Source organism: Chondrus crispus, genomic scaffold (assembly GCF_000350225.1).
Source record: "Chondrus crispus Stackhouse genomic scaffold, scaffold_152, whole genome shotgun sequence".
Lineage (NCBI taxonomy): Eukaryota > Rhodophyta > Florideophyceae > Gigartinales > Gigartinaceae > Chondrus > Chondrus crispus.
This window is the reverse complement of record NW_005179019.1, coordinates 198,463-220,905: the sequence shown is the minus strand read 5'-3', so window position 1 is coordinate 220,905 and position 22,443 is coordinate 198,463. Positions and strand designations below refer to the sequence as shown.

The following is a 22,443-nucleotide window of genomic DNA, read 5'->3' as shown; positions in this document are numbered from 1 at the left end:
GCATTGACACAGCGAGCCGGTATCTCGTCACATACTACCTTCGACGCCGACAGGAAGTCAACACAATAATTCCACAACTATTCAAAACACTCGCCATCCAAAACAAACTCCCTCTCGCATACAGAACGGACAACGCCAAGGAATTTACATCGTCACACGCCAGGGCCACGTACAGTTCGCACGGAATACAGCACATCACAAACATGCCCCATCAACCGCAAGAGAACTCAATAGCAGAGCGGATCAATAAGACGCTCTTCACAAATGCGCGCGCCGCATTACACCACGCAGCCCTCCCACCCCAATTCTGGGAAGATTCCGTACGAGATGTAGCCTTCAAATACAACATCATGCGTCACAGCGCCACACAACAAAGTCCATGGACACTCTGGCACGGCCCCCGAGCCCACATGACCCGCATCTTCGCATTCGGGCAAATAGGCACCGCCCCCATACACGCACACAAAACAAAACTACAAGGGCGCAGCGAACCCGCGAGATATATGTATCCCATATTGGAAACCCACGTCATGACCCTCACCATACGCAACCGCCGATACGGCATCATCAGGGCGATCGACTTCAGACCATACGCCAGGCACCAGGACCCCAAGCACACGTCGAACCAAGCATTCAAAGTCACACCCTCTCGGCACAAAACGCGTCAGAGAACGCGCACACTGTAGCATAAACACCCCAGACGACTGAGGGTGTAGGCGCAGTCCGACGTGGACCCCGTTCGAACGGGAAGACGGGTAAAGCACCAGCTAACGGGGCAGGGAAGCGGGCCCTGGTAGCGGTGTGGTAGAGCGGAAAGGTCGGGGACGACCGTACGAGCGGGCCGATCTACGCCTCGACGCCCCGGAGCAGCGCTGGGTAACGTACCAGCGCTGACGGGCGGAGGCGGATCTAGGCTCGCTCGCGCACGCGTGTGTCCCTTACCCGCTCCCTTCCTCTTAACACGCGCAAAGGCGAAGGCGCGTAGTTAGAATAAGCTGGGTGGACTGACCTTGGCGGTCGGTTGAGGACAAGTCCGTTCTTGTCGCCCCCGTCCGCCGTCGGTCCGCCCCTGTCTTTAATGTTACAAAACCGTCTATCATAACGTAGTACAGTACGTACTGTACTCGACGGCGCTACAGTAGTGCGCCCCGTCAGCCAGTGGGCTGCTGATACACGCGTCATACACGTGTAGTACACGTGGGGTACACGTGCGCGCTGGTGGCCTGTAAGGCTCGTGCCTTACAGCGCCGGATCCAATTTCTAATCTAATTACGTCGTCGATATACTACACGGCCCCCGCCTCGAGAGGAACGTCCGTGTTCACCCCCTGGGCTTGTAGAGTGCATTATGTCCCACACGTCCCTGCGCGACACGGAGTTATCCATCGCTCACCCCGTCTCCCCTCTTGACCATATTACCCTTTGCCATCCGCTCCTCATCCGTCCGCACATCCGTGCGACGCCCTCTTTTTCTCCTTTTCTGTACTCCGGTCGCCGCGCTCCCGCTGTCCTGACCCTATTCACCACACGCCTCGTTGTCGGGGTAATACTGACGTCGCCCTCCGAGGGTCGGTTTGTCGCGTCCGTCGCTACTCCATCAAGCTCTGTAACCCCATGCCCCTCGCAGCCGTGTCTTTCGTCTCAGTCTCCCGGAGGCGCCGCTCCCCTCGCGCCGTCGACGGCGGCGGTCGCGGCCCCGGATGAGCACGATCCGGGTCGTCCCGTGGCAGTTGTGCGCCCTTGGGTTACTGTACAGCCATTTCAGCGAGCTCATGCCTCTCGGGAGTCGACGCCCTCTGTCGAACTGGTTCCCTCGGCGACGGCCCCCCGCCTGCCCGTCGAGGCAGGCCCCGTCGGGGGCCCTATGGCAGCGCTTCCCAGGATGACTGATTCGCACGGGAGATCGGGCAACGGCCCTCGCGTTAGCGAACATCCTGAGACGCCTCAGTATGTGTCGGGTCAAGGCACCGAGATGGTCGAGGCCACATCTGAGTGGTTCGGCGCGGCGCTCGAGCGTTCCGCCCCGTTGCCCCTAGACCGCCTAAGGTTTGCGTGGTGCCGGTATGCCCGTTCCGGGATTACTGTCGGGGAGCTGCTGGCGCGGGAACAACTTCGTCCCGATTTGCTTCGCGTCCGGAAGGTGTACGACGCCGGACGCGTGGAGGAGGCCTCGCTCGTCCTGGAGCGCCTCCTGGCCGAAGGTGGCGGTGCGGCGTATCAGATCCCTTCTGCCATCCCCTGCGATCGCACGTTCGCATACAGTCTCGGTGAGGTGGAATACGTGGATCGCATGGCCAGGTATCTCTTCCACCGCGAGGGGACGGCCGCTCGCGAATTCTTGTTGTCCAACGTGGGGGTCTGTACGTGAGACCCCGTCCTTTCGCCTATTCGAAGGCGCGCGTCGCTGTACAGAAGTCAGCGTGCTCGCTGATGAGGCTATACGGCGTTGCCATTGCTCCTCACGATTGGTCGGCGTATCGCCATTCTGAGGAGGAGGACGGGCGTGTTTTCCGCCACGCTTCCTTCGAAGGAAGCCTGTCCCCCCGCTACTTCCCCCGGCTCCCTGCAGCGATACAGGAGACCCTCCCTTCGTTGGGAGTACATCCGTTGCTCCCGTATGTGCTCAAGCACTTCGGTGTGGCGTGCCCAGATTCTCAGCATCCGGCTTATGCAGACTTAATGCACAACGTAGAGAGGGAATGGGCCTGGGCCCTAGGCAACGCTTTCATGAACGAGGTATCTATTCACGGACCCGTGTTCGTCCAGCCTCTCGAGGGGCTGGCTTACTTGGGGAGGGTTGCGTGAGACCTCCCCCAGGTCCCCCTACATCCGCTCGAGCGGAGTACTCAGCATGGGCCGTGGTCGTATTCGTTCGCCCTCGGGCTCATGCAACGGGCTGGAGAGGTGAGCGAAGTCCAGCATCGGCGCTGGACCGATTTCACTACCGGTGAGCGATCCTCCTTCCTCGTATATGACCATCGCTCTGACGCATTAGTGGCACGCCAAGTGGCGCCGGCGTCCTCGTCAGGGCACGTCAGGAGCGGAGGCGGAGTCGGCTCCGCTTCGCGTGAGGCTCGGAAGAAACGGTACCGCGATTTGGACAGTGAGCCCGCTCCCTACACATCCGTTCGTGCTGACCCACTGTTCGAAACTCGTCTCGCCGAGATCGACTTCGGTTCGGTGGCAAGTCCTCCGGTTCCTCTTGTTCCACCCCTCAATGCGGTGCCGCTGCGTGAGACGCTACCGGTGGCGTCCGTACGCCACGCGACGTTGGAGCGAGAGGACGTCAAGGCCGTCCCGTCGTTAGCCCATGCCTTGGGTCGCGCTGCCGACCGCCCTTGGCAGGTGGGCAGTCTCCTCGGCACACTCGCGAGCTGGTACTTGGCGCGAAGCGACGAAGCACGTCGCCTCGAGGCGGGTCGTGCGTCGTCCGTGTCCGAGTTGCGGCGTGTACGCAACGAGTTAGTGGCGTTAATCGAGTCCTCTGATCGACAAGCGAGCGCGTTGGAGCGGGCGACCGCCGAACGTGACCGGTACCGTTGCGAGCGGGATGACCTCCAAAGCCTTAGCGTGGCGTCTTCGTGGACGCCACACCCGATCATGCCAGATCCTTACGAGCAGTCGGGTACGAAGCCGCAACGGTGGGCAACGTCCCGGCTCCTCAGAGCCGTGTGTATCGCTGGACTCGCCAAAGTGAGGTGGCGTTGCCCCCACTGGCGGAAAACGCGGCAGAGCCGCCTCGTCACCCCAGTTACTGTCCCCCGAGCCTCTATGGACCGAGTCCCCCTTGAGCCGCCCGTCGGCCCGAGCCGTTGAACGGCCCTTCCCGTCGTCCTTGCGGGAGCCCGCTCGTCCGCTCGTTCGGACGTCCTCCTGTCCCGTAAAGCCATTAGGGCATTCTCACCCCTCGTCGTTGTCGAAGTTGCTCGCACCCTGTCCATACCGACGTTCTTCTCGTCGGTCCTTGCGCTGGCGTGCGTCGTCGCCGCCACTCTCAGTCCTTCACCGATGTTCTTCTCGTCGGTTGCCGCTCGCCTTTTTTGCGGGGCCTTGCCGACGACCGGTCGTTATTCCCCGCAGCGTCCGTCTCGCTGGGGGTTCGCCGTCCCCCTCTCATTCCGGGGGCATCGTGGTAAGGGCGTCAGTCTATTTTTGACTGGCTGATGGGGTCGAAAGAGGTGACTACGGCCGTACCAACTTGGTTGGTGCCCGGTTGCGTGTCCGAGTCGGCTGGTACCCGCTGCACCCCTGATACGCGTTGCTTTCAGGCGTCCCCTGCGCGTTGTGCGTGGTGCGTGCGTCGGAACGTCATGCACATGCACTGTTCCCCGTCGAAATTTCCTCCTATTGCCATTTTTTCTTTCCTTTCAGGGTAAGCCGGTGGCTGTCTTTCCTGGTTCTCTCCCCTCGCCGGATCCGGTGCGTACTTTTCCTTTCTAACTCGTGCGGGACAAAGTTCTCGCGCCGTCGCTCACCACGCGCCCCTTGGAAGCGCGGTGTGGCCATGCCAACGCGAGGTCACCCCTTTCCGGCGATCTACCAAGCGCGATTTCAACGCAGCGGAAAAGAGCGATCAGGGATGGGAGAGGTCGTTCTCGAGACAATCCTGTCTCGGCCTACGCCAACACGGGGAGGCATCGCGATCGTCATGCGAGCTTGCGGACCCGAATGAGGACGTTGTCTGGGATGACCCTGAGCGCTCGTACGATGCCCGACGGAGATTTCACTAGGGCAAGGGTCATGAAGTGTTGAACACGTCGCGTTCCAGTAGCCTCTTTCCGGATGCCAAGCCGTTCCTTGGACGCTCTGCCCCGGCTCGTCATTGCCGTCTGCGGCCTTCCTCCTTCTGTGCCGTGTGCTTGGCTCGTCGCTCTGAAGCGGGGCCGTGTCCGTCGGCAGGACGCTATTCGAGGCTTCCCCCTCCCTACGACATACTGTCCGTCCAGTGGATGGGTTCCATCTCCTCCGAAGTGACAGTCTCCAGGCCGATGCCCGGGCTCGGCGTAGTCTTCAGCGTGTCCGTCCACACCTCTTGCGGCCCTGTTCGCGGCGCGTCGGTGATTCCGTGCGCGGGAGGCGGAGTATCTCTGCCCTTTCGAAGAGGCTACCGCCTCAGGTCTTGCTTCTCGTCCCGTCCTGCCGGACGCGACCAGGTCCCTGTACGTGCCAAAAATCGATGAGAACGCGCTCGTCGCAGCAGAGTTGTTAGTAGCGTCGGCCTTGGTGGGTTCGCGTACCCCGGTGTCCTCCGCCTTCGGGGCAGAGGGTCAGCGAGGGAAGAGCCGTTCGGACGGCTCGGCGGGTGCGCGCCAAGGTTTCGAGGTATCCGCTCAGTGCGGGCGTGCGTTCGATCTCACGCCGGCATCCCTCTTCGGACAGGGGGCGGACGTGTGTACCTCCGAGGCGGTTGTTCTCTGTACTCCCGGGCAGCGTCGTCCGGTTTCCTCGTTGCCTGCCGTATGGCGTACAGTACTCGTACCTGCCATGCACGCGTGAGTGTAATTTCTCCTCTTAATTCTCTCAAATAATTTCAGGGGGTGGTGGCGGTTGTGATTTGGGATGACGCCATCGCGTTGGCGCGTCCCATGCGTCTCCGGCGGCGCTCGTGTGTGTTCTCATTTCCCTTATTGTTCCTCCGTACAGTATGGGTCATGCGTCGGCGGCAGGTTCGAAGTGTCTCGCGTCCGTGCGCGGGTGTCGGTGTCTGTCACCTTGGATCGCTCTCGCTGGCCCGCTCTTCGTCTACTGTCTTGGCGCGTGGTATGATCCACTCCACTCTACTCACGGAGTCTCCATTCGCGCATTACGCGCGCTCCTTGGGACACCACCCGTAGCGACGGTACCCTGGTGCCTTTTATCGCCGGGTTAGCTGCCCCGCGGGCGTATCGAGGGCTGTATATTAACCGTGGTCTCCTGCAGCCTGTTGACGTCCGCTACGGTTTGGCATAGTCGCGTCCTCCCGTAATTTGCCTTGTTCGTCAATACGTCTTAACATCTGGCTTCGTCTTCTGCGGTGTCCCTCCGATGAGGGCCGCTGTGCAACCGTATTTTTCCTTTCGGTTTGCTCGTGCTGTCCGATATTGATCCGTGGCGGAGCGGCTGAGGGCCCCCTCCTCCAGACTGAACGTCCGCGTTCAGTTCAGAGAGGAGGTCTCTACCTGTACGCGTCTGGAGTCTTTTCGCGTAGCGTGACACCAGCTCCTCGGGGACGTGTGTACGAGCTGTCCAAGTGGGTTGGTCGTAGTCCGCCCACTTGATGAGGAACTCCGTAGTTCCGTCCTCCATGGTTCGATGCCTGAGTAGTCGTTCGACGGCATACTGAGTACCCTCGGTGACCTTATCGGCAAGGTCATCCGGGGTTGTCGTGCTCGTCCGCGGTGCGCCCGTCGGCGGACCAGCACACACGCAGCGATCTGCGGAGACGCGCTCGGTGACACCATCACGATCGATCGTGATGGTTCGTCTGTCATTGTCTAGCACGCGGTAGGGTCCGACTGACGGCGAGGCGAGCTTGTTCGACGTCTTCCCCCCATCGGTGGGGCTAAGGTATACGTATTCTGCGGGGCGGAGCTGAGAATTAATACGTCGAATGCGCTTATCAAAGTCGCGTTTGTAGCGAGTCTGCGTCCGGCGCAGGCTCCCGTAGGCCTTTTGGATAGTCGAGTCCAAGGTCTTGAGGAACTCGGCACGTGGGTTCCCCCTATCGGAAGGGGGCGAGTCGCCGTCCGCCCGTCGGGGAGAGAACTCCGGCGGTGGTTTGCTGAGCACGAGCTCAAACGGCGTGGCGCGTGTGGTGCGATGTACGTGGGAGTTGCACGCATACGTAAGCGGCCCCACGTACACATTTCAGTCGTCCTGGTGTTCACCCACGTAGTTCCTCAGCATCGAGGCGATAGTTCGGTTATATCGCTCGACTTGCCCGTTCGTCTGGGGATGGTACGCCGAAATGTACAAATTCGTTATCCCCAGAATACGGCACGTGCTGTGGAAGAACTTGGCATTAAACTGAGGGCCGTTGTCCGAAAGCAAGCGAGGGACGCCATACTTGAACACCCACGAGTCGCAGAACGCAACTGCGACCGTGTACGCTGTTATCGTGCGGAGCGCAACGACTTGCGTCAGCTTACTGACGCGGGAAGTTCGCGACGATGACTTCGAATGTCTGGTTCGGCAGGACTTCCGCGACGCCATTCGTCAGCCTCACTCCATGTCGGTGTTGGAGTGAGGGCTTAGGCTCCAGGAACACGAGGCCCTTCCCCGCGGTTGTCACACGCACATGGGCTTGCGACATCGCGGGGATGGTAACCGAGCGGGCGATTTGGATCGCCTGCAGGGCCTTCTCGCGTACCTCCGGACGACTCGTTTGGCGACCGTGTCGCTTGGTAGGGGAAGCCGGTTCCCCCTTCCCATCGACGATGGCTACCGAGCCACTGTGACGAGGTTCGAGCTTCTGTCCGTCGATTTCGATGCTGCGTATGTGAGCGTCGATGAACGCGGTCCCAAGTAGAACGGGGACAGCGAGCTGTTCGGCCACTACGAAAGGTATGCGGAACGTCGTGTTCCGCAACCGGACTGCGAGGCGTACGACCGCCGTAAGTCGAAGCGGGTTACTGTTCGCGCCAGCCAGGCGGGGTAATGGCGCGTCCCGTATTACGTAGCGGGCCCAGTCCGGAGGGAGGTCGGCCTTCCTCACCAAGTTGAAGCCCTAGCACGTGTCGACGGCGATCGTGTGCGGCTTAAACGCGTTGTCTTCGGTGGCCACGGAGCCCAAGAAGTTATATATTTTCGACGTCATGAGGCATACGAGGCCATCGACCACCTTGGGCGCGACCTTATCGGTGATGTCGTTCCGCCAGGGCCTTCGACTTCGGCGTTGGCCCCTCTTGCGTTTCCTTCGGCTCGAGTCGGGGGACGTTCGCGTCTCAGTGACGCCCGTCCCGGTGCTGGAGTCCGTACCAGGCGGACATTTCGCCGTCGACCTTAGGCTCACGGGGGTCAGGAGGTCGACCGACTCGTGTCGGTCGTTGTTACCCCCGTCTCGCTCGTGGCGTGTCACTGGGACGTCGGGTGTCCCAGTAATGCCTTCTTCCAACATCGGGTCTACGTGGGCCTCGGTGTTGGGTTTCTCCTGCAATGTCGACATTGCTGGAGTCCCTGTGCTCGGCCCCGGTAGCGGGGGGATGTATTATCGGACAATACCCCCCGTGTCCTTGGCGAGCACGTGGGGACCGGTCTAGTTCGTGGGGAAAAGACGGCTCACTCGACCGCGTGTACGTAACCGTCTTTACCCTTTTTTCGACCTACCGGTGCTATCGGAGCTACCCCCCTGTCTATCGGTGGCCAGTCTCCTTCGGGTCCTTGTCCGCGTGGGTCGGAACGATCCCCCCACTGCCGCCGCGCGTCATCGGCGAAGTACCAGGGTACTTCCTGACCTTGTGCTGCGACGTCCGGACGTCGCAGGATCTGAGGGACGGAGAGAACCGGTTCGCCTTCTGGTCCGTCTGCGGGTAGGGGATACGGACCCTCTACCCAATCTTGCAGGTACATGATTGCGTTCTGCACCTGTTGGGGTAACCGAGAATGGTCTCGGTCCCCTCTCCCTCCTTGGCGGGGGTACCTTGTGTCGGCCTGGCGGTAGTCGGGCCGATCCCGACGATCGAGTTCGGTACGACGATACCCGCCTCTACGGGGGGCGAAGCGAGCGCCCCCACCCGACCGATTCGGGAAACCTTGACGCGGGGGACGACCCTCGCCGACCGCTTGCCGGAGGAGATTGCGCGCCCCCGGGCGCGTCTCCATCTGGTAGCGGTAGTTCCTGTACGCCGTGAACATTCGTTGTTCCGGCGACAGGAACGGGCAGGCGTACATGGCGTGTCCGTACGTACGACATAGCCAGCACACGTACGCGCTGCCGTCCGTTGAGGCGAAGGTCGCCGTGTGACGCGCCTCCTCATCGGTGAGGAGGGGCACACGAGGGGCTTCACCTCCGGTATCTCGGTTTGAGATGTCGAGCTCAGCGACCCGGGGGTCCGTACCCTGGGCGCTCTTGGAGTGGCCGCGAATGCGATCGCGTAGCTCGACGTCGCTCCGGTCGACATTGGTGAAGGGGGTCGACCCCCTACCGGCCCTGCTCCTTGCGTAATGAGGACAGGGTCGGCCTTCCACTCATCCTCCCGGACATGGAGGGTAGAGGCGGGCGAACTTGTTGCGGCGGACTTCGTAGTCCTGCCAGCCCTCCCTGCCGGTTTCGAATCCGGCAGAGGTAAACCGCGTCGAGCACGGTAAGTGGTTCCTTCCGCCGTTGCGATACGGCGGATGGTCGGAAGATCGGTCTTCTGGCGGCTCGGCAGCCGCTGCACTGTCTCGGAAACTGCGGCACGGGTCGCAGGAGCGAGTCCCCGCACGAAGTAGTGCGCGAGGGACTGTTCGGAGAACGCTGCCGTGCACCGAAACGCGGCAGTTTCGAGCCGGTCCGTGAACGTGCTCTCCGTTTCATGAGAATGCTGTCGCGCCGTCGCGACAGCGTCGTACGCTTCACCTAACACGTCGTCGCCTAGGTAGCGTTTCAGGAACTGGTTCACGAGCCCCGGCCAGCTCACGTCGTCGTGTAGTTGGCCGGCGCGGAGGCCACGCATCGTATAACTCGTATACAGGCGCTCCGCATCGCGCTCTAAGAAGTGCGCGAGGACTCTCACGGCAACACCTTCGGTCAGGTGTTGCGAGTTGAAGGTTATCCGAATATCCTTCAAGAACGGTAGGAGCTGGATCGGGTCCGTACCGTCAAAGCTCCTCATCGTGGGACGGATCCCACGGCAGCGTTGGACGTACTTCGCGATCCGTCCCGCGTCACCCGAGGTAACGAGCCTCGAGGTTTTATCCAAGCGGTACATACGATAGTTAGCGACGGCGCTGAACTCTTGAATCGTCGTATGCACCGGCTCGAGCCCGGGTTCAGCCGGACCCAGCGTTCCAAAGGGGTTGACGGGTAGCGTACGAACGTCTGCCGGACCTGGATGCTCGGCGTAGTTCGCCGGCGGGTAGCGGCCCCAGCGGGGATCGACGGAGATCATCGGTTCTCCGGATCTGCGGGCGGCTCCTCCACGCTCAGGGTCGTTGCGATACGGCACCCGCTCGGTCTGCCACCTGCTTCCGGGGGCAGGGGGCAGAGCTTGGGTTTCGGACGTCACGTTGGCGTCCGTCGGGGATCGTCTCTCCTCTGCGCCGTGACTGGGGTAGACCCCAGTCGGGCGGCATCCTTGTGGCGCAGCTGCGCCCGGAGGTACGGCACCACCGGGCCCTCTCGAGGGGGCACCGGGTAGCCTTTCGGCCATGGTACGTTCCATGTCACGGGCACGCCGACGTGTGCCGTTGAGCTCGGCGGAGAGGTGCGCGAACGCACCCAACTGTTCCGCGGATGGGGAGGTTCGATCCTCAGGTCGCCTCGCTGGGGTCGACCTCTCGGGGCGACCTTGCCCGGACTGTCCGGGCGATGCGAGACGGGAATCTTCGACGAGCACTGCCCGCGAGTGTAACTCGTCGATCAGTGCTCGGAGATTCTCTAATGACTGCGTCACTCTATCGAACCTCCCTTCACGCAGGGAGCGGAGTTCGGCCATGCATCGAGTGTATACATGGTCCGATACATCGATCCGAAGGGAAGTACGGACTTTCTCGATGTATTCGGCTATGCGTTCGAACATCGCCGCCGCTCTTTCGTCGGAGGATCCGAGCGACGGTTCGCGGTCACGAGGACCTGCGTCGCCATCGCCCGACAGGGCGGACGGGGACTGCCCAGCAGCCGGACTCGAATCCGCCGCTTCGGAGCGCATCGAGGGCTCGTAGTCATGGCTCATCTCAACGCGATCGGACGCGGAGGGAAACGGAAGTCTTCTCGGAGTTTGAACTGCGGGATCTTCTAGGTCGGGAGACCACTGTAGCATAAACACTTCCAGACCACTGAGGGTGTAGGCGCAGTCCGACGTGGACCCCGTTCGAACGGGAAGACGGGTAAAGCACCAGCTAACGAGGCAGGGAAGCGGGCCCTGGTAGCGGTGTGGTAGAGCGGGAAGGTCGGGGACGACCGTACGCGCGGGCCGATCTACGCCTCGACGCGCCGGAGCAGCGCTGGGTAACATACCAGCTCCGCCTGACGGGCGGAGGCGGATCTAGGCTCGCTCGCGCACGCGTGTGTCCCTTACCCGCTCCCTTCCTCCTAACGCGCGCGAAGGCGAAGGCGCGTAGTTAGAATAAGCTGGGTGGACTGACCTTGGCGGTCGGTTGAGGACAAGTCCGTGCTTGTCGCCCCCGTCCGCCGTCGGTCCGCCCCTGTCTTTAATGTTACAAAACCGTCTATCATAACGTAGTACAGTACGTACTGTACTCGACGGCGCTACAGTAGTGCGCCCCGTCTGCCGGTGGGCTGCTGGTACACGCGTCAGACACGTGTAGTACACGTGGGGTACACGTGCGCGCTGGTGGCCTGTAAGGCTCGTGCCTTACAGCGCCGGATCCAATTTCTAATCTAATTACGTCGTCGATATACTACACACACCAACACGACACAACCCACCGCCCAGCACATTCGACGCCACCACAACTGCAACCCGGCACGTACACGCAGTGCGTCAATACCCTGACGCCCAACAATGGGCAGCAGCATAGAACGACGAGTTAGACACTCTAGACGAACAGCGCACTATCAAATGGATCCCAGCGACAAAAGTGCCGCCCGATGAGACGCTCATCCCATTAACAATGACATACCGGTACAAGCGCACACTGGAAGGCAAAATCGCCAAACGCAAAGCCCGTTGCTCCATACGAGGAGACCGCATGAAGGCAGGACAGCACTTCGACCCAAATAAAACATCCACATTCATGGCCGAAAAGACATCAGTACGCACCTTACTCGCAATCGCAGCAGCGAACCAATGGCCCGTACAATACATGGACATCACCGCAGCATACCTCCATGAGTCTCACGACCCGAAATTCCCCGTCTACGTCCGCCAGCCCCCACGATTTGACGGCTCAATGAAACATGCACACCGAGCGAGACAGCTTCTCGGCAACCTCTACGGAGGCCGTTCAGCAGGACATCGCTACAAATACGGATTCCAAAAACACCTAAAATCGCACGGCTACCTCCAATGCGACGGTGACCATTGCCTGTTCATCACCGTCAAGGCCAACAGCATGCTGCTCGTCACCGCCAGCATGGACTATGTTTAGTCACCGTGTCGCACCAACACCTAATCGACGACCTCCTGGCCACGTTTCAAAAGAAGTACACCATCAAAAACCTCTGCTTTCCAACCACGTATCTCGGCTGGCAGATCACACGAGATGCAGACGACATAATACACGTATCAAAGCAACAGGCCATCGACACTATACTCCAGAAGCACAACATGGCCGAATGCAACCCAAAAACCACACTCGAACCGCAAAAACCAAACAAAGCGACACTGAACTAGATGGCACCCGTTTCTCCCAGTCTAGCAAGTCACTATCGCTCCATCCTCGGCGATCTGAGATATGTTGTCGACAGCACTCGATATGACGCATATCATACGACAAACCAACTAACACAACACAGCCAGCAACCGACTCAAGCAAACTGGCATCAACTAAGATAGTTACCACGGTACCTCAAGGGCACCAAAGCCCAAACCATTTCGTACCACGCCAGCTCGTCCGTCTGCCCCCGAACGTACAGCGAGGCCGACTACGCAAACGCGAAAAGTCGCAAGTCACTCACAGGAATTATCCACACAATCGGGCACTCATCGATAGCATGGACCTCTTCTCGGAAAGACGTCGTGGCCCTGTCCACATGTGAAGCTGAATATATAGCAGCCTCACGCGCAGCTCAACAAACACTTTGGCTCGGCCGGCTGCTCCAGGACATGCAGCACCCCCAAAAACACCCAACTCCCATCTTCATAGACAACAAATCAACGATCCAGATAGCCGAAAACTCGGCCCCCACACGTCGACGCAAACTCATCGACGTGAGGCACTACCACCTTCAGCACCACATTCAGAGCGCGAACACAGCAGCAGAGCACATCCCCACAGTGCACAACCCCGCCGACCTATTCACCAAAGCGCTAGGCCGCATTCGGTTCAAGGAGCTGTGCCAAAACATCCGACCAAACGGCACCCTCAGCCCGGATCCAAGAGCACACCCCAGCTTCACCTCCGCGCGCACCCCTCAGCGTCCCCCGGGACTGACGGACCGCAACTCTCTTCATCAGACGCTGAAGGGTGCACGCGTCACGGACCGCAAGGACAGACTGTCCGCATTATAGTCTGTCACACGCGGCACTTCGACCCACGAGACGGCGACGACGAGTAAAGACAGAACCATGAGGATTAGAGCAAGGCAACCAGTGCGCTAAATTTTGAAATTTTAGAGATTTTCCCCTGTTGGCATGTCAACTGGTGCGCTAATCGCTTTTTTCCGTTGCTATCTGGAAGCACCTATCTCTATATTCGTTTCTTTCCTGACGCAGGATAGAAATGGATATAGCACGCGATCACTCAGAATTCATCGATATTTCATAATCACTATAACCAATCATCTTTCGAGTGCTATATGCGCCGTGCTTCAGACCCCTTGTCTTGGCGAAATACTTGGGAAAAGCTAATACTCGGCCCCTTGCGGGCCGTCACATATGGCGACGCACTTGTTGTGTTGCGCACTCTTTAGAGCGCTGCATGGCTAAAAATGTGCGCTATAAATTAGCGTACTGGTTGCCTTGCTCTTACGATTCATCATTCTGCTCTCTCAATGTGATAATACCTGTACGCGTACACACGTGGTACACATCACACACGCACATAGTGTCACCTACGACGGCAAATGGCCGTCGTACTTAGCTCTAACTAGTGTAGAGGGAGCCGGATCAGAGAGTAAACGAAGGGTATCGTTCCTGCACCACACTCACAATGCATAGTATTCGTTGTAATACCGCACATACAGTATTAGTGAATGGATGAAGCAAAGCCCATGATTTCTTGTCCTTGTGTGGTTGGTGACAGTAGTATTAGCGAGGGTATCACCGGCGGCGCAGCTTGATACTGTGCAAGGGCGCCAGAAGACAGCTCCCCTTCTCGAGTGCGAACACAAAATTGCTTGTGTACTGTAGGGGTTTCATAAGGCTTTGAAAGCCGTGAAGGGCACCGCACTTTTGAATCATATTATGCTAGCAGGGCACTTCAAACCTAGGTGAGAGTACAAAGAGACTAAATTACGGACGTTGAACTCTCGCTACAATGTACGACCTTCGCTATTGCCGAAGCCGATACGTATAGATCAGAATATTATCGTCCTGCTTGTAGTTACAGTATTGCGATGGAAACACATCTCGATACAGCGCCATACAGGGGTTTTTCGAAATCGTCTGCGTGTCCAAAGGACAATTCAATTCGATCGGCATCTTGGATGACTAATGAACATAATGGCACAGTACCTTCGTACAGTAACACAGTGATACTGAACACATTTACATGCTATACTTATCGAACATAGATGCGCTTTCTACGCATGTGACACAAGGCAACTGTTCCGAACTCCATTCTGCTCCACACCAGCCTAAACTTTACCGCAATGCAATTCCGCCCTTTTTTCCCGGCCACGAGACAGTTCCGACAAATCGGCTTTTCCGTAACCGCAGTGTACAGTACTGCATGGAAGGACGGATCAGTGCGGGCGAATTGATTCTACTCACTTGAGGAGTTAACCGGGGTGCACGTCATGTCCTGTAAATTTATGTCTTTCGCTCACGTCGTAGGCGGACAAGCGTATGTTTGTATCGCGGCAGACAGCAAGCCAACCTCCCAGTTATCCGATCTGAATCATATATGAATTTGTATTTCTTTGCAAGTCTTGTCTTCGTATTCTACTGAACTGTGTAGTTCGATGGTCCCACCGTAATGTGTAACTGCGGTATGGACATGTCTCCCTGCCAAGCAGGGCTCTTCAACTACTGTAGGATCTTCTCTCAAGATCAAAAACAGCAAGTGGAAACAGCAGACATATAAGGGAGCAGGCCGACCACTAAATTCGATTTTGTGCTGCGCCGGCAGTTATTAAGTATCAATGTTTCTTATACCGTGACTATCCTGTTTTGCCGCCAGTCAACTGCGACAGTGAGTGTAGCGGCCATATGTGTCAGTCTTGAGTCCTAATTTGCAGAAATTTGTTGAGGTGTACAACCTGCTTAGTTCATTTAGATCTTCTCTATTTGTTTAATACCTACTGCAGATCACGACTCTTATATCCACTCCACTGTTTCGCAATACTACATTTCTGTCGAATTCGTCTTGGGAGAAGGTGAAGACTGATTTCAATGTCCTTCTCTCTGCCCCATCTTTTCTTCACACAGCAGGCTCCAGTATCTGGCAATATATAAACCCTTGCTCCTGTTCCCAAGAGTTGTAGATGTCTAGGGGCAGGTGTTTGAATTTTTCCTGGTTCAGGTCTAATGAAGCCATTGAATAACTACTGTACCTGTCAACACAGATTTAAATTATCTACTCATGTGCTACCTAGAACCATTTCCCTTGCCAGGCCAGCCTGGGCCTTAAAAAGCTGGCCGCAAGGTGCAACTCCGGGTGCAAATCCACCTTGCGTTGTATCGGTAGAAACTGAAGCCCAAAGCAAACGCAGTTAACAAGTGCTGTAAACTTTTCAAGCTGGTTACGAGCATTTTCACATGGCATCTTTGTTGATTTGGGAGGGCCGTTTCAGTTTTCTTGAACTGCATTCACGTAGTGATGTTGCTTCACGTAAAACTATTTATTATAAACCTCTTTGGGTACAGTATGATTTCATCTTCTTCTTTTGTTTTTACACTTTTGGCGTTCACGGGTGTAACACCACGAGGCCTTAGAGATCCATCTTTTTCAAGTACTTGACCAGAATCTCATTCCGTACACCATGACGTATTTGGTCCGTTTTGGATGTACAAGATGTTCGGTTCCTCGATTGCTCGTAAGACACGACATTAGGGATGGCTACGTAGATTTGCTCAGCTGATGAGTCCGAACGAGAATATTCGAACGGCTGCAAAAGAAGGAAAGCTTGTCTTGACGTTACTGAACGGCGTGTTCAAATGTAATGCGCCCGCGGTCAAGCACACTCCCAGTATATAAACCTCTGTGTTGGATCACGATGCCTCCCATCCGAGAAGCTACAAGTCATTGGGATCACGTGGTAAACAAAGTCTTCGCAAGAGTTTCTTTTGTTATCTCTCAGCGAGTCCGAACCCTTTGAAAACGCTATGGATGTCCTGAATATCCAAGGATCCTTCAAAAGTTTCTTCCACATCGTCGCTGTCCTTCTGTCCCTCTCTCTAATTTTTGTTCTAACACGTTTGCGTCACATGTCAGCTTATCCGTCCCTGCCTGGTCCCAGTTTTCTTGCTCTTCCTTCAAATGCTCTCATTCGTACTCTCCTTTGCAATTCTTGTACTTTCACAGATATCATGGACCAGCTCTCCTCTTCTTACGGCAGTTTTTTTGGCGTATGGATCGGATTTTCTCGAGTTGTCGTGACGTCTGTCCCATCTGACATCGTCCAAATCAGCTTCAATGCGAAGATGTTCCCGAGGCCGGCACGGTTCAGACAAGTATTCAATCTGGTTGCACCGGGCTGCTTATTCTCGATGGAGACTGAACAGCATCAGATCTGCCGGAAATTATTGCGAGACAGCTTCAGCCACAACATGCTGCGAAATTTGTGCTCCTTAATGACACACTCCATTTCGGAGCTGTGTACCCTACTTGATCATTATGCCGCGTGCGGAACCCCAGTTGAAATATCCAAGTTACTTGCCGCTACCTCGACAAGCTTCGTGACCAATGTTGCTTTGGGGGCCGATGTGGCGCAGGACGAGCGCCTTGAACTTGTAAAGGCAGCAAAGCATCTTACAAAGGAAATGATGATCGAGTATGTCCTATATCCGCTGCGCCAAGCCCTCTCCAGATTCGGATCAAGGGATAAAATGTATGAATGCCGGGATCGAATTCGCGAAGCATGCCAGGGAATTTTAAATCAAAGAATGCGGGAACCTAAATCAAAGAAAGAATCTCGAAATCCAGACGTGCTCGACGCCTTCATTGACCTGCAAGGGCATTCTAGAGAGACGACGGTTTCCCTCATTGTTGAAATGGTGACAGCCGGTTCGCATACCACCTACCAGATCCTTTCTGCCTGTATCTACGAGATTTGTCGCTCACCCCGCATCATCAATAAGATTGAGAAAGAGCTGACTCGGGAATTGGGTGATTTCTCCCTTCGGTCTCCGCTCTCACCGAAAGATGTCCTGAAGTTGTCTTATTTAAGCAAGGTATGGAAGGAAGTATGCCGATTACATCCCATTGCCACGAGCGATATCCGGGTTGCTGCAAAAGATATTCTTCTCAAAGGAAGTGGTATTCTTGTTCCAAAGGGGACTGAGATACATGCACAGCTTCGAGGCTGTCACTTAAACAAGTCCGTTTGGAAGGATGCGCATGCTTTCAAGCCGGAGAGATGGGGAAATTCATTTGAGGGAACAAAAGGGGAGCGAGTGCCAGCAGGTGCTTTTGTGCCATATGGGCTTGGGCAGTTCAGCTGCATGGGCCGTTTTTTTGCGGACTACGTAGGTCCACTTATTTTAGCTGAAATGTATCGAAGGCATAGATTCACCTTGGCACCTCAAACCGATTGCGATAGGGCTTTGTGCACTTGTCTAAAGACTCGTGCAAGGCCAGTAAGACTCGAAGAGGGTTTTTCGGTACTAGTTTTTCGTCGCGAATAATGTAGGCTTTGTGACTGTGATCTCGAATTAAAGGCGTATGACCTGTACGTTGGCACCTTATCGTATGATTTCAAAGCCTGATGCGAAGCTGAAAAAGACTGGTACCTTCATCCTGGACTCCTTTTTCAATGCTGACCATCATATGCATGGCCTTTTGTGTGGGTATAGGCGACCTAGACAGGATGAGTAAAGAAAGTCTCCTACAATAGACCATATAATTTTCGAAATCGAAAAAGTAAGGCAGGTGATACGGTAACACTCTTTCTGCTCATAATTTCTTTACTGACAGAAAGAGGATTTGAATGATTTTGCTTAAGACAGGCTTCATATCGGTCCTCAATTTGATAATAGAAGCCATTTTGGATCACGATTGGATGGGAAACAAAGTGTGCTAAGTGTATAGGGCTTCTTCGTTATTAGCTGATTTCGAGGGTAGTAGATTGAGTCGGCCAGGGATAAAAGTCCTGCAGAAAACAGTGAAGGTTAGCAAACGAACTAATTTCGATGCTAAAAATTGCGCCTGTTCTCAAAGAGCGGAATCATAATTTGGCCTACTCTTCCCTGGGTTGCAGTCGGAGACTCACAAATGCAAAGAAGACCAAAGCAAACGAGGCGATTTCTATGGGTGACAACCCTCCCAAGTATACATTGTCGTTCGCCTAATATGATGAATGAAAGGGGTGTTTCTGCTCCCAGTACCGGAAACAGATGGAGGCGCGGCCATAAGCTATCTCCTAAATGTTTGTTGTGGAACTAATATTGCCGATATATATATGTGTGTTTCTAATCATCAGCGATTTCATCCAGCTTATCCCTTGCAGAAGGTGTGAGTGGCTATCTCATGAGGGATAATAGCAGTGTGTCTATGGAAAAAATTGATGCGTTTAAATCTCGTTATGGGGAAGCTTGTGGCGGCGTTTCCCTGCCATCATCGAACATACTCTGAATGCCAGCACCATATTGATATTAAAGACCCAGTTGTACAACGAATGTAGCAGTGGCTTGTCTAAATATATCTGAAAACTCCTAGTGGAAGAGTCTGCATGCGTTGAATGCGTTGAACAGAAGATCAGCAACTGAATGCTGTTATCTTCTGAGCAGTTGCTGAGCTTTTTTTGGACGTATATCATTTTCCTGGGCACTGCACCACGCTGCTTTGAGATGCGGTCATTGGTCGAGTTCCCGCTTTCTTTCCGAAAGCCCATCAGAGCAAGTGTGCATCTGTTCGGAGTCTACACGCGTTTGTTGAACTGGTAAGGAAAAAAGGGAAGGCAAAAACTGATCGGGGACTAAGATGGTGCACGCCTCTCACTGTGGTGAGAGTTGTAGGTTTTATAGAGATGTATAGAACCTGTATTTGAAAGTTGACGCTTGACAACGCCCTACTTGTTTTTTGGTGGGGGATACTTGGAATGCCACGCAATACTATGAGAAAATTTTGCACACGGATGGAACAGTGCTCGCCGTGCATACCCGAGCATGCGTAACCACTTCAGTATCAAGCCACGCAACACGGTGGAGATCCGAGATTCGTGAACAGCATCAGAGAGTTGATACAATTGCCAGGCCGTTGGAGAAAGGTGATGAAATGCAAAGCTGGGAGCAAGTGATGAACAAATCGTGTATGGCATGCCGATCTCGCAAGGACAACGGTCTCATTGGCTGCCGATGTTCAGCGAGAGCTTTAATTTGATTTGATCTATTGCACTGTATTTCATCATCCGTCTCTACCGTTGACTGTGCACACAGGCCTTGTTCGCGACGAGAAAGTTCTTGTGTTGAAGAAGATCCCGCGGGGAGAGGAACAGCCACCTTCTATCCCGCGTGGGACACTTAAAACCTCATTGTTGCCCGCGTGTCATAAACGAGGGGCGCAAGAAGTCCGAAAATAGTTCTCACCCAACAATCTCACGCCACCACACGTCCGCTCCACTCACCGCTCATTAACCAAAGCAAGGCGCCAACCACCCTGCACACTCTCTCTGAGTGACAATCATTCTTCAGTTGGCCTCTCCGTTCCATGTACAGCAATTGGAAAGCCACCTTCTTCATGAGCTCCACCCCCACCGACGCACTGCACTTCTCTCTCCCGAGGCCGCCATCACATCCCGCTTGCACTTGCAATTTCGCCGATATCTGCGCAGGCTCGCGCCTCTCTTGTAATGGACGCCCTGCGGCGTAATTCTGACGCCTACATATCGTTCCGGACGACTATGTCTGTGTCTCTCAGCTCCTCATCTCTTCTCCGTCGTGCCCAAAAGCCCCTTTGCACACATCTGACTTTTAGTCCCTGTGTCGAGCTAGACCATCCCATCGAAACGACGACGACATCCCTCGGTGTCCCATGTACACAGTCTCTTTCGCATTCATGTATTCCTTTCCCGTTCCCGATTTTCTTCCTCTCATCCTTCTCCCTCCTCTTTTCCTCCTCATCCACTACACTCTGCATCAGGCGGCAATCTCTTCCATCCCGGGACCTTGGCTCATCTCCTCCCTTAGCCCCGGTCCGGTCCGCCGTCTCCTGACTGACCCGCGTACATTCACAGACTGTATGGACCATCTCGGCCGCACCTACGGAGATACTTTCGCTGTCTGGCTCGGTTTCTCACGTGTTGTCGTCACCTCAGTCCCCGCGGACATCGTGCACATCACATCAAGCCCCGCTCTCTTCCCCCGCCCTGAGAAAATTCGCAATGTATTTAAGCTTGCTTCCCCGGGTGGCTTGTTCACAATGCCTGCTGAGAAGCACCGCATCGTCAGAAGAAGGCTGAGGGACAGTTTTAATCACAAAATGTTGCACAGCTTTCATCAGGCCATGATTAACGCAGTGAGACAGTTGTGCAAAGAACTCGAGTCCGCGGCTGCAAGTGGGAAGCCTGTCGATATTTCGAAACCGTTTGCCATGGCAACGTTCATGGTAATCACAAACGTCGCGTTTGGTTCGGATATGCCCCTTGAGGAGCGCGTCGCGTTCGCTGATGTCGTTAACTGCTTCACGGAGGAGATGATGTATGAATACATGGGATCGCCTTTTCGAAAAGCATTTGCATGGTTTGGTACAAGGAAGAGGTTTTACAAGACAAGAAATCGAGTTTACGAACTTTGTAACAAATTCATCGAGCGACGGAAGCAAGAAACTACCAAAGAGAAAGAGGAGCGGAAGACGGATATGTTAGACGCAATTATAGCCTTGGAAGACCAATCTGCGGAAGCAATGACCTCTATCGTAGTTGAGTTCGCCCTGACTGGCTCACATTCTATTAACCAGATGCTTTCATGGTGTATATACGAAATTTGTGGTGCCCAAAAGGCCGCTGACAGTATCGAAAAGGAATTGAAGGAGAGAGTTGGAGATCGTCCATTGGGCGAGTATTTGGCAATGGAAGATGTTGAAAGCTTGCAGTACATCAAAAGCGTTTGGAAGGAAACGTGCAGGCTGCATCCAAGCGGATCGAGTACAAGCCGCGTTGCGGCGAAGAATGTGACTTTGAAAGGGAGTGGTGTACATGTTTCGAAAGGTACAGAGATACACGGACAGGTTCGACGAAGCCAGAGAAAGGCACCGATATGGAAACGAGGGGAACAGTTTGTCCCAGAGCGATGGATTTCGGGACCTGAGGGCCCAGGAGTAGAGAGAGTTCCGGCTGGGGCTTTCAATCCATTCAGCTTGGGGCAGATGAACTGCGCTGGAAGATTCTTGGCCAATTATGAGGGACCCCTTCTACTCGCTGAGATATTTAGACGATTCAGAGTGAGACTTGCATGTGACAGGAAGGCAGTTCAGAATAGGACTTTGTTCATAGATACCCCTAAGTTTGTCAGCAGTGAGGGCCGTGAAACTGGGATTCCAGTGTTAGTTGACTTACGATACTCCCATTAACATAAACCCCGCCACCATATTTGACTTCTGTCAGTGCCAGAAGTGCCAGAAGGGACGTTATGAGAATTGCATGTTCTCCCTGGTCGTTTTGAGAGAGGTGGGCCACCGTTCTCAGGGGCTTTATTTGTGCCAAGATAGGCATATCATAAGGCATTTGGCCATGAGGTGGCGAAAGCCATTTCGTCCAATAAGAACGCTCCGGACCGCCGCCGTCCATACTTGGACGGCTGGCATTGGGCAACGAATGTAGTCGGACCAAAAGGGAGAATTTTGTATGCGCACCATCGTAGATTTAACTAATAATTAGTAATCTACACTCGACGGCGGCGAGGTATCGCGCCCACCAGTCTCGGACTGGATGACATAAAGTTGTGTGACCGGGGACAGCTCGCCCCCTCACATCGGATAGGGACACGCTCTCGATCACGTTTATTGCTCACCTCGTTCACGGTAGCATCGCGGTGAGGAACGATCTCACTGCGCCCTTAAGACCACCACCGACCCGCGCTTTCCTCCTCTCTCCTTCACTGCACCCTCCCACCGCGCCTCACCACTGCTACTACGAGCTGCAGATGCAACCGATATAAGTGTCTGCGGACCACAGTACGTCGCACCTCGTTGTATCGGTCAACCACTTCTCTACAACTACTACGCTTCTTCTGCTTTCCTATCTCGAGACTGGTGCTCCGACGCAAGACCGTGGCCGTGCATTGCGCTTCTTTACTCGACGTTAGAGTAAGCGCCGCCACACTTT

At 55.3% G+C, this 22,443-nt stretch overlaps 3 protein-coding genes; all 3 read left to right on the top strand.

Moving 5' to 3' along the window:
• Positions 1-16,288: 16,288 nt before the first annotated feature.
• CHC_T00009062001 (cytochrome P450 family 808F-CYP808F1) lies at positions 16,289-17,809 on the top strand. The gene has a single exon (XM_005713785.1). The coding sequence runs from the start codon at positions 16,289-16,291 to the stop codon at positions 17,807-17,809; it is 1,521 nt and encodes a 506-aa protein (XP_005713842.1).
• A 2,162-nt stretch (positions 17,810-19,971) lies between these two features.
• Positions 19,972-20,334, top strand: CHC_T00002716001 (hypothetical protein). Its single transcript, XM_005713784.1, has one exon. It carries the CDS (start codon positions 19,972-19,974, stop codon positions 20,332-20,334), a length of 363 nt encoding a protein of 120 aa, XP_005713841.1.
• On the top strand, positions 20,154-21,708 carry CHC_T00010004001 (cytochrome P450 family 808C-CYP808C1). XM_005713783.1 is given in 2 exon segments: positions 20,154-21,689; positions 21,690-21,708. The coding sequence occupies 1 exon segment, from the start codon at positions 20,154-20,156 to the stop codon at positions 21,687-21,689; it is 1,536 nt and encodes a 511-aa protein (XP_005713840.1). The 3' UTR covers positions 21,690-21,708.
• Positions 21,709-22,443: the final 735 nt, after the last annotated feature.

Bases quoted from the DNA above. Each gene is read 5' to 3' on its own strand.
- CHC_T00009062001 (XM_005713785.1), top strand. From the start codon at position 16,289: ATGGATGTCCTGAATATCCAAGGATCCTTCAAAAGTTTCTTCCACATC.
- CHC_T00002716001 (XM_005713784.1), top strand. From the start codon at position 19,972: ATGGACGCCCTGCGGCGTAATTCTGACGCCTACATATCGTTCCGGACG.
- CHC_T00010004001 (XM_005713783.1), top strand. From the start codon at position 20,154: ATGTACACAGTCTCTTTCGCATTCATGTATTCCTTTCCCGTTCCCGAT.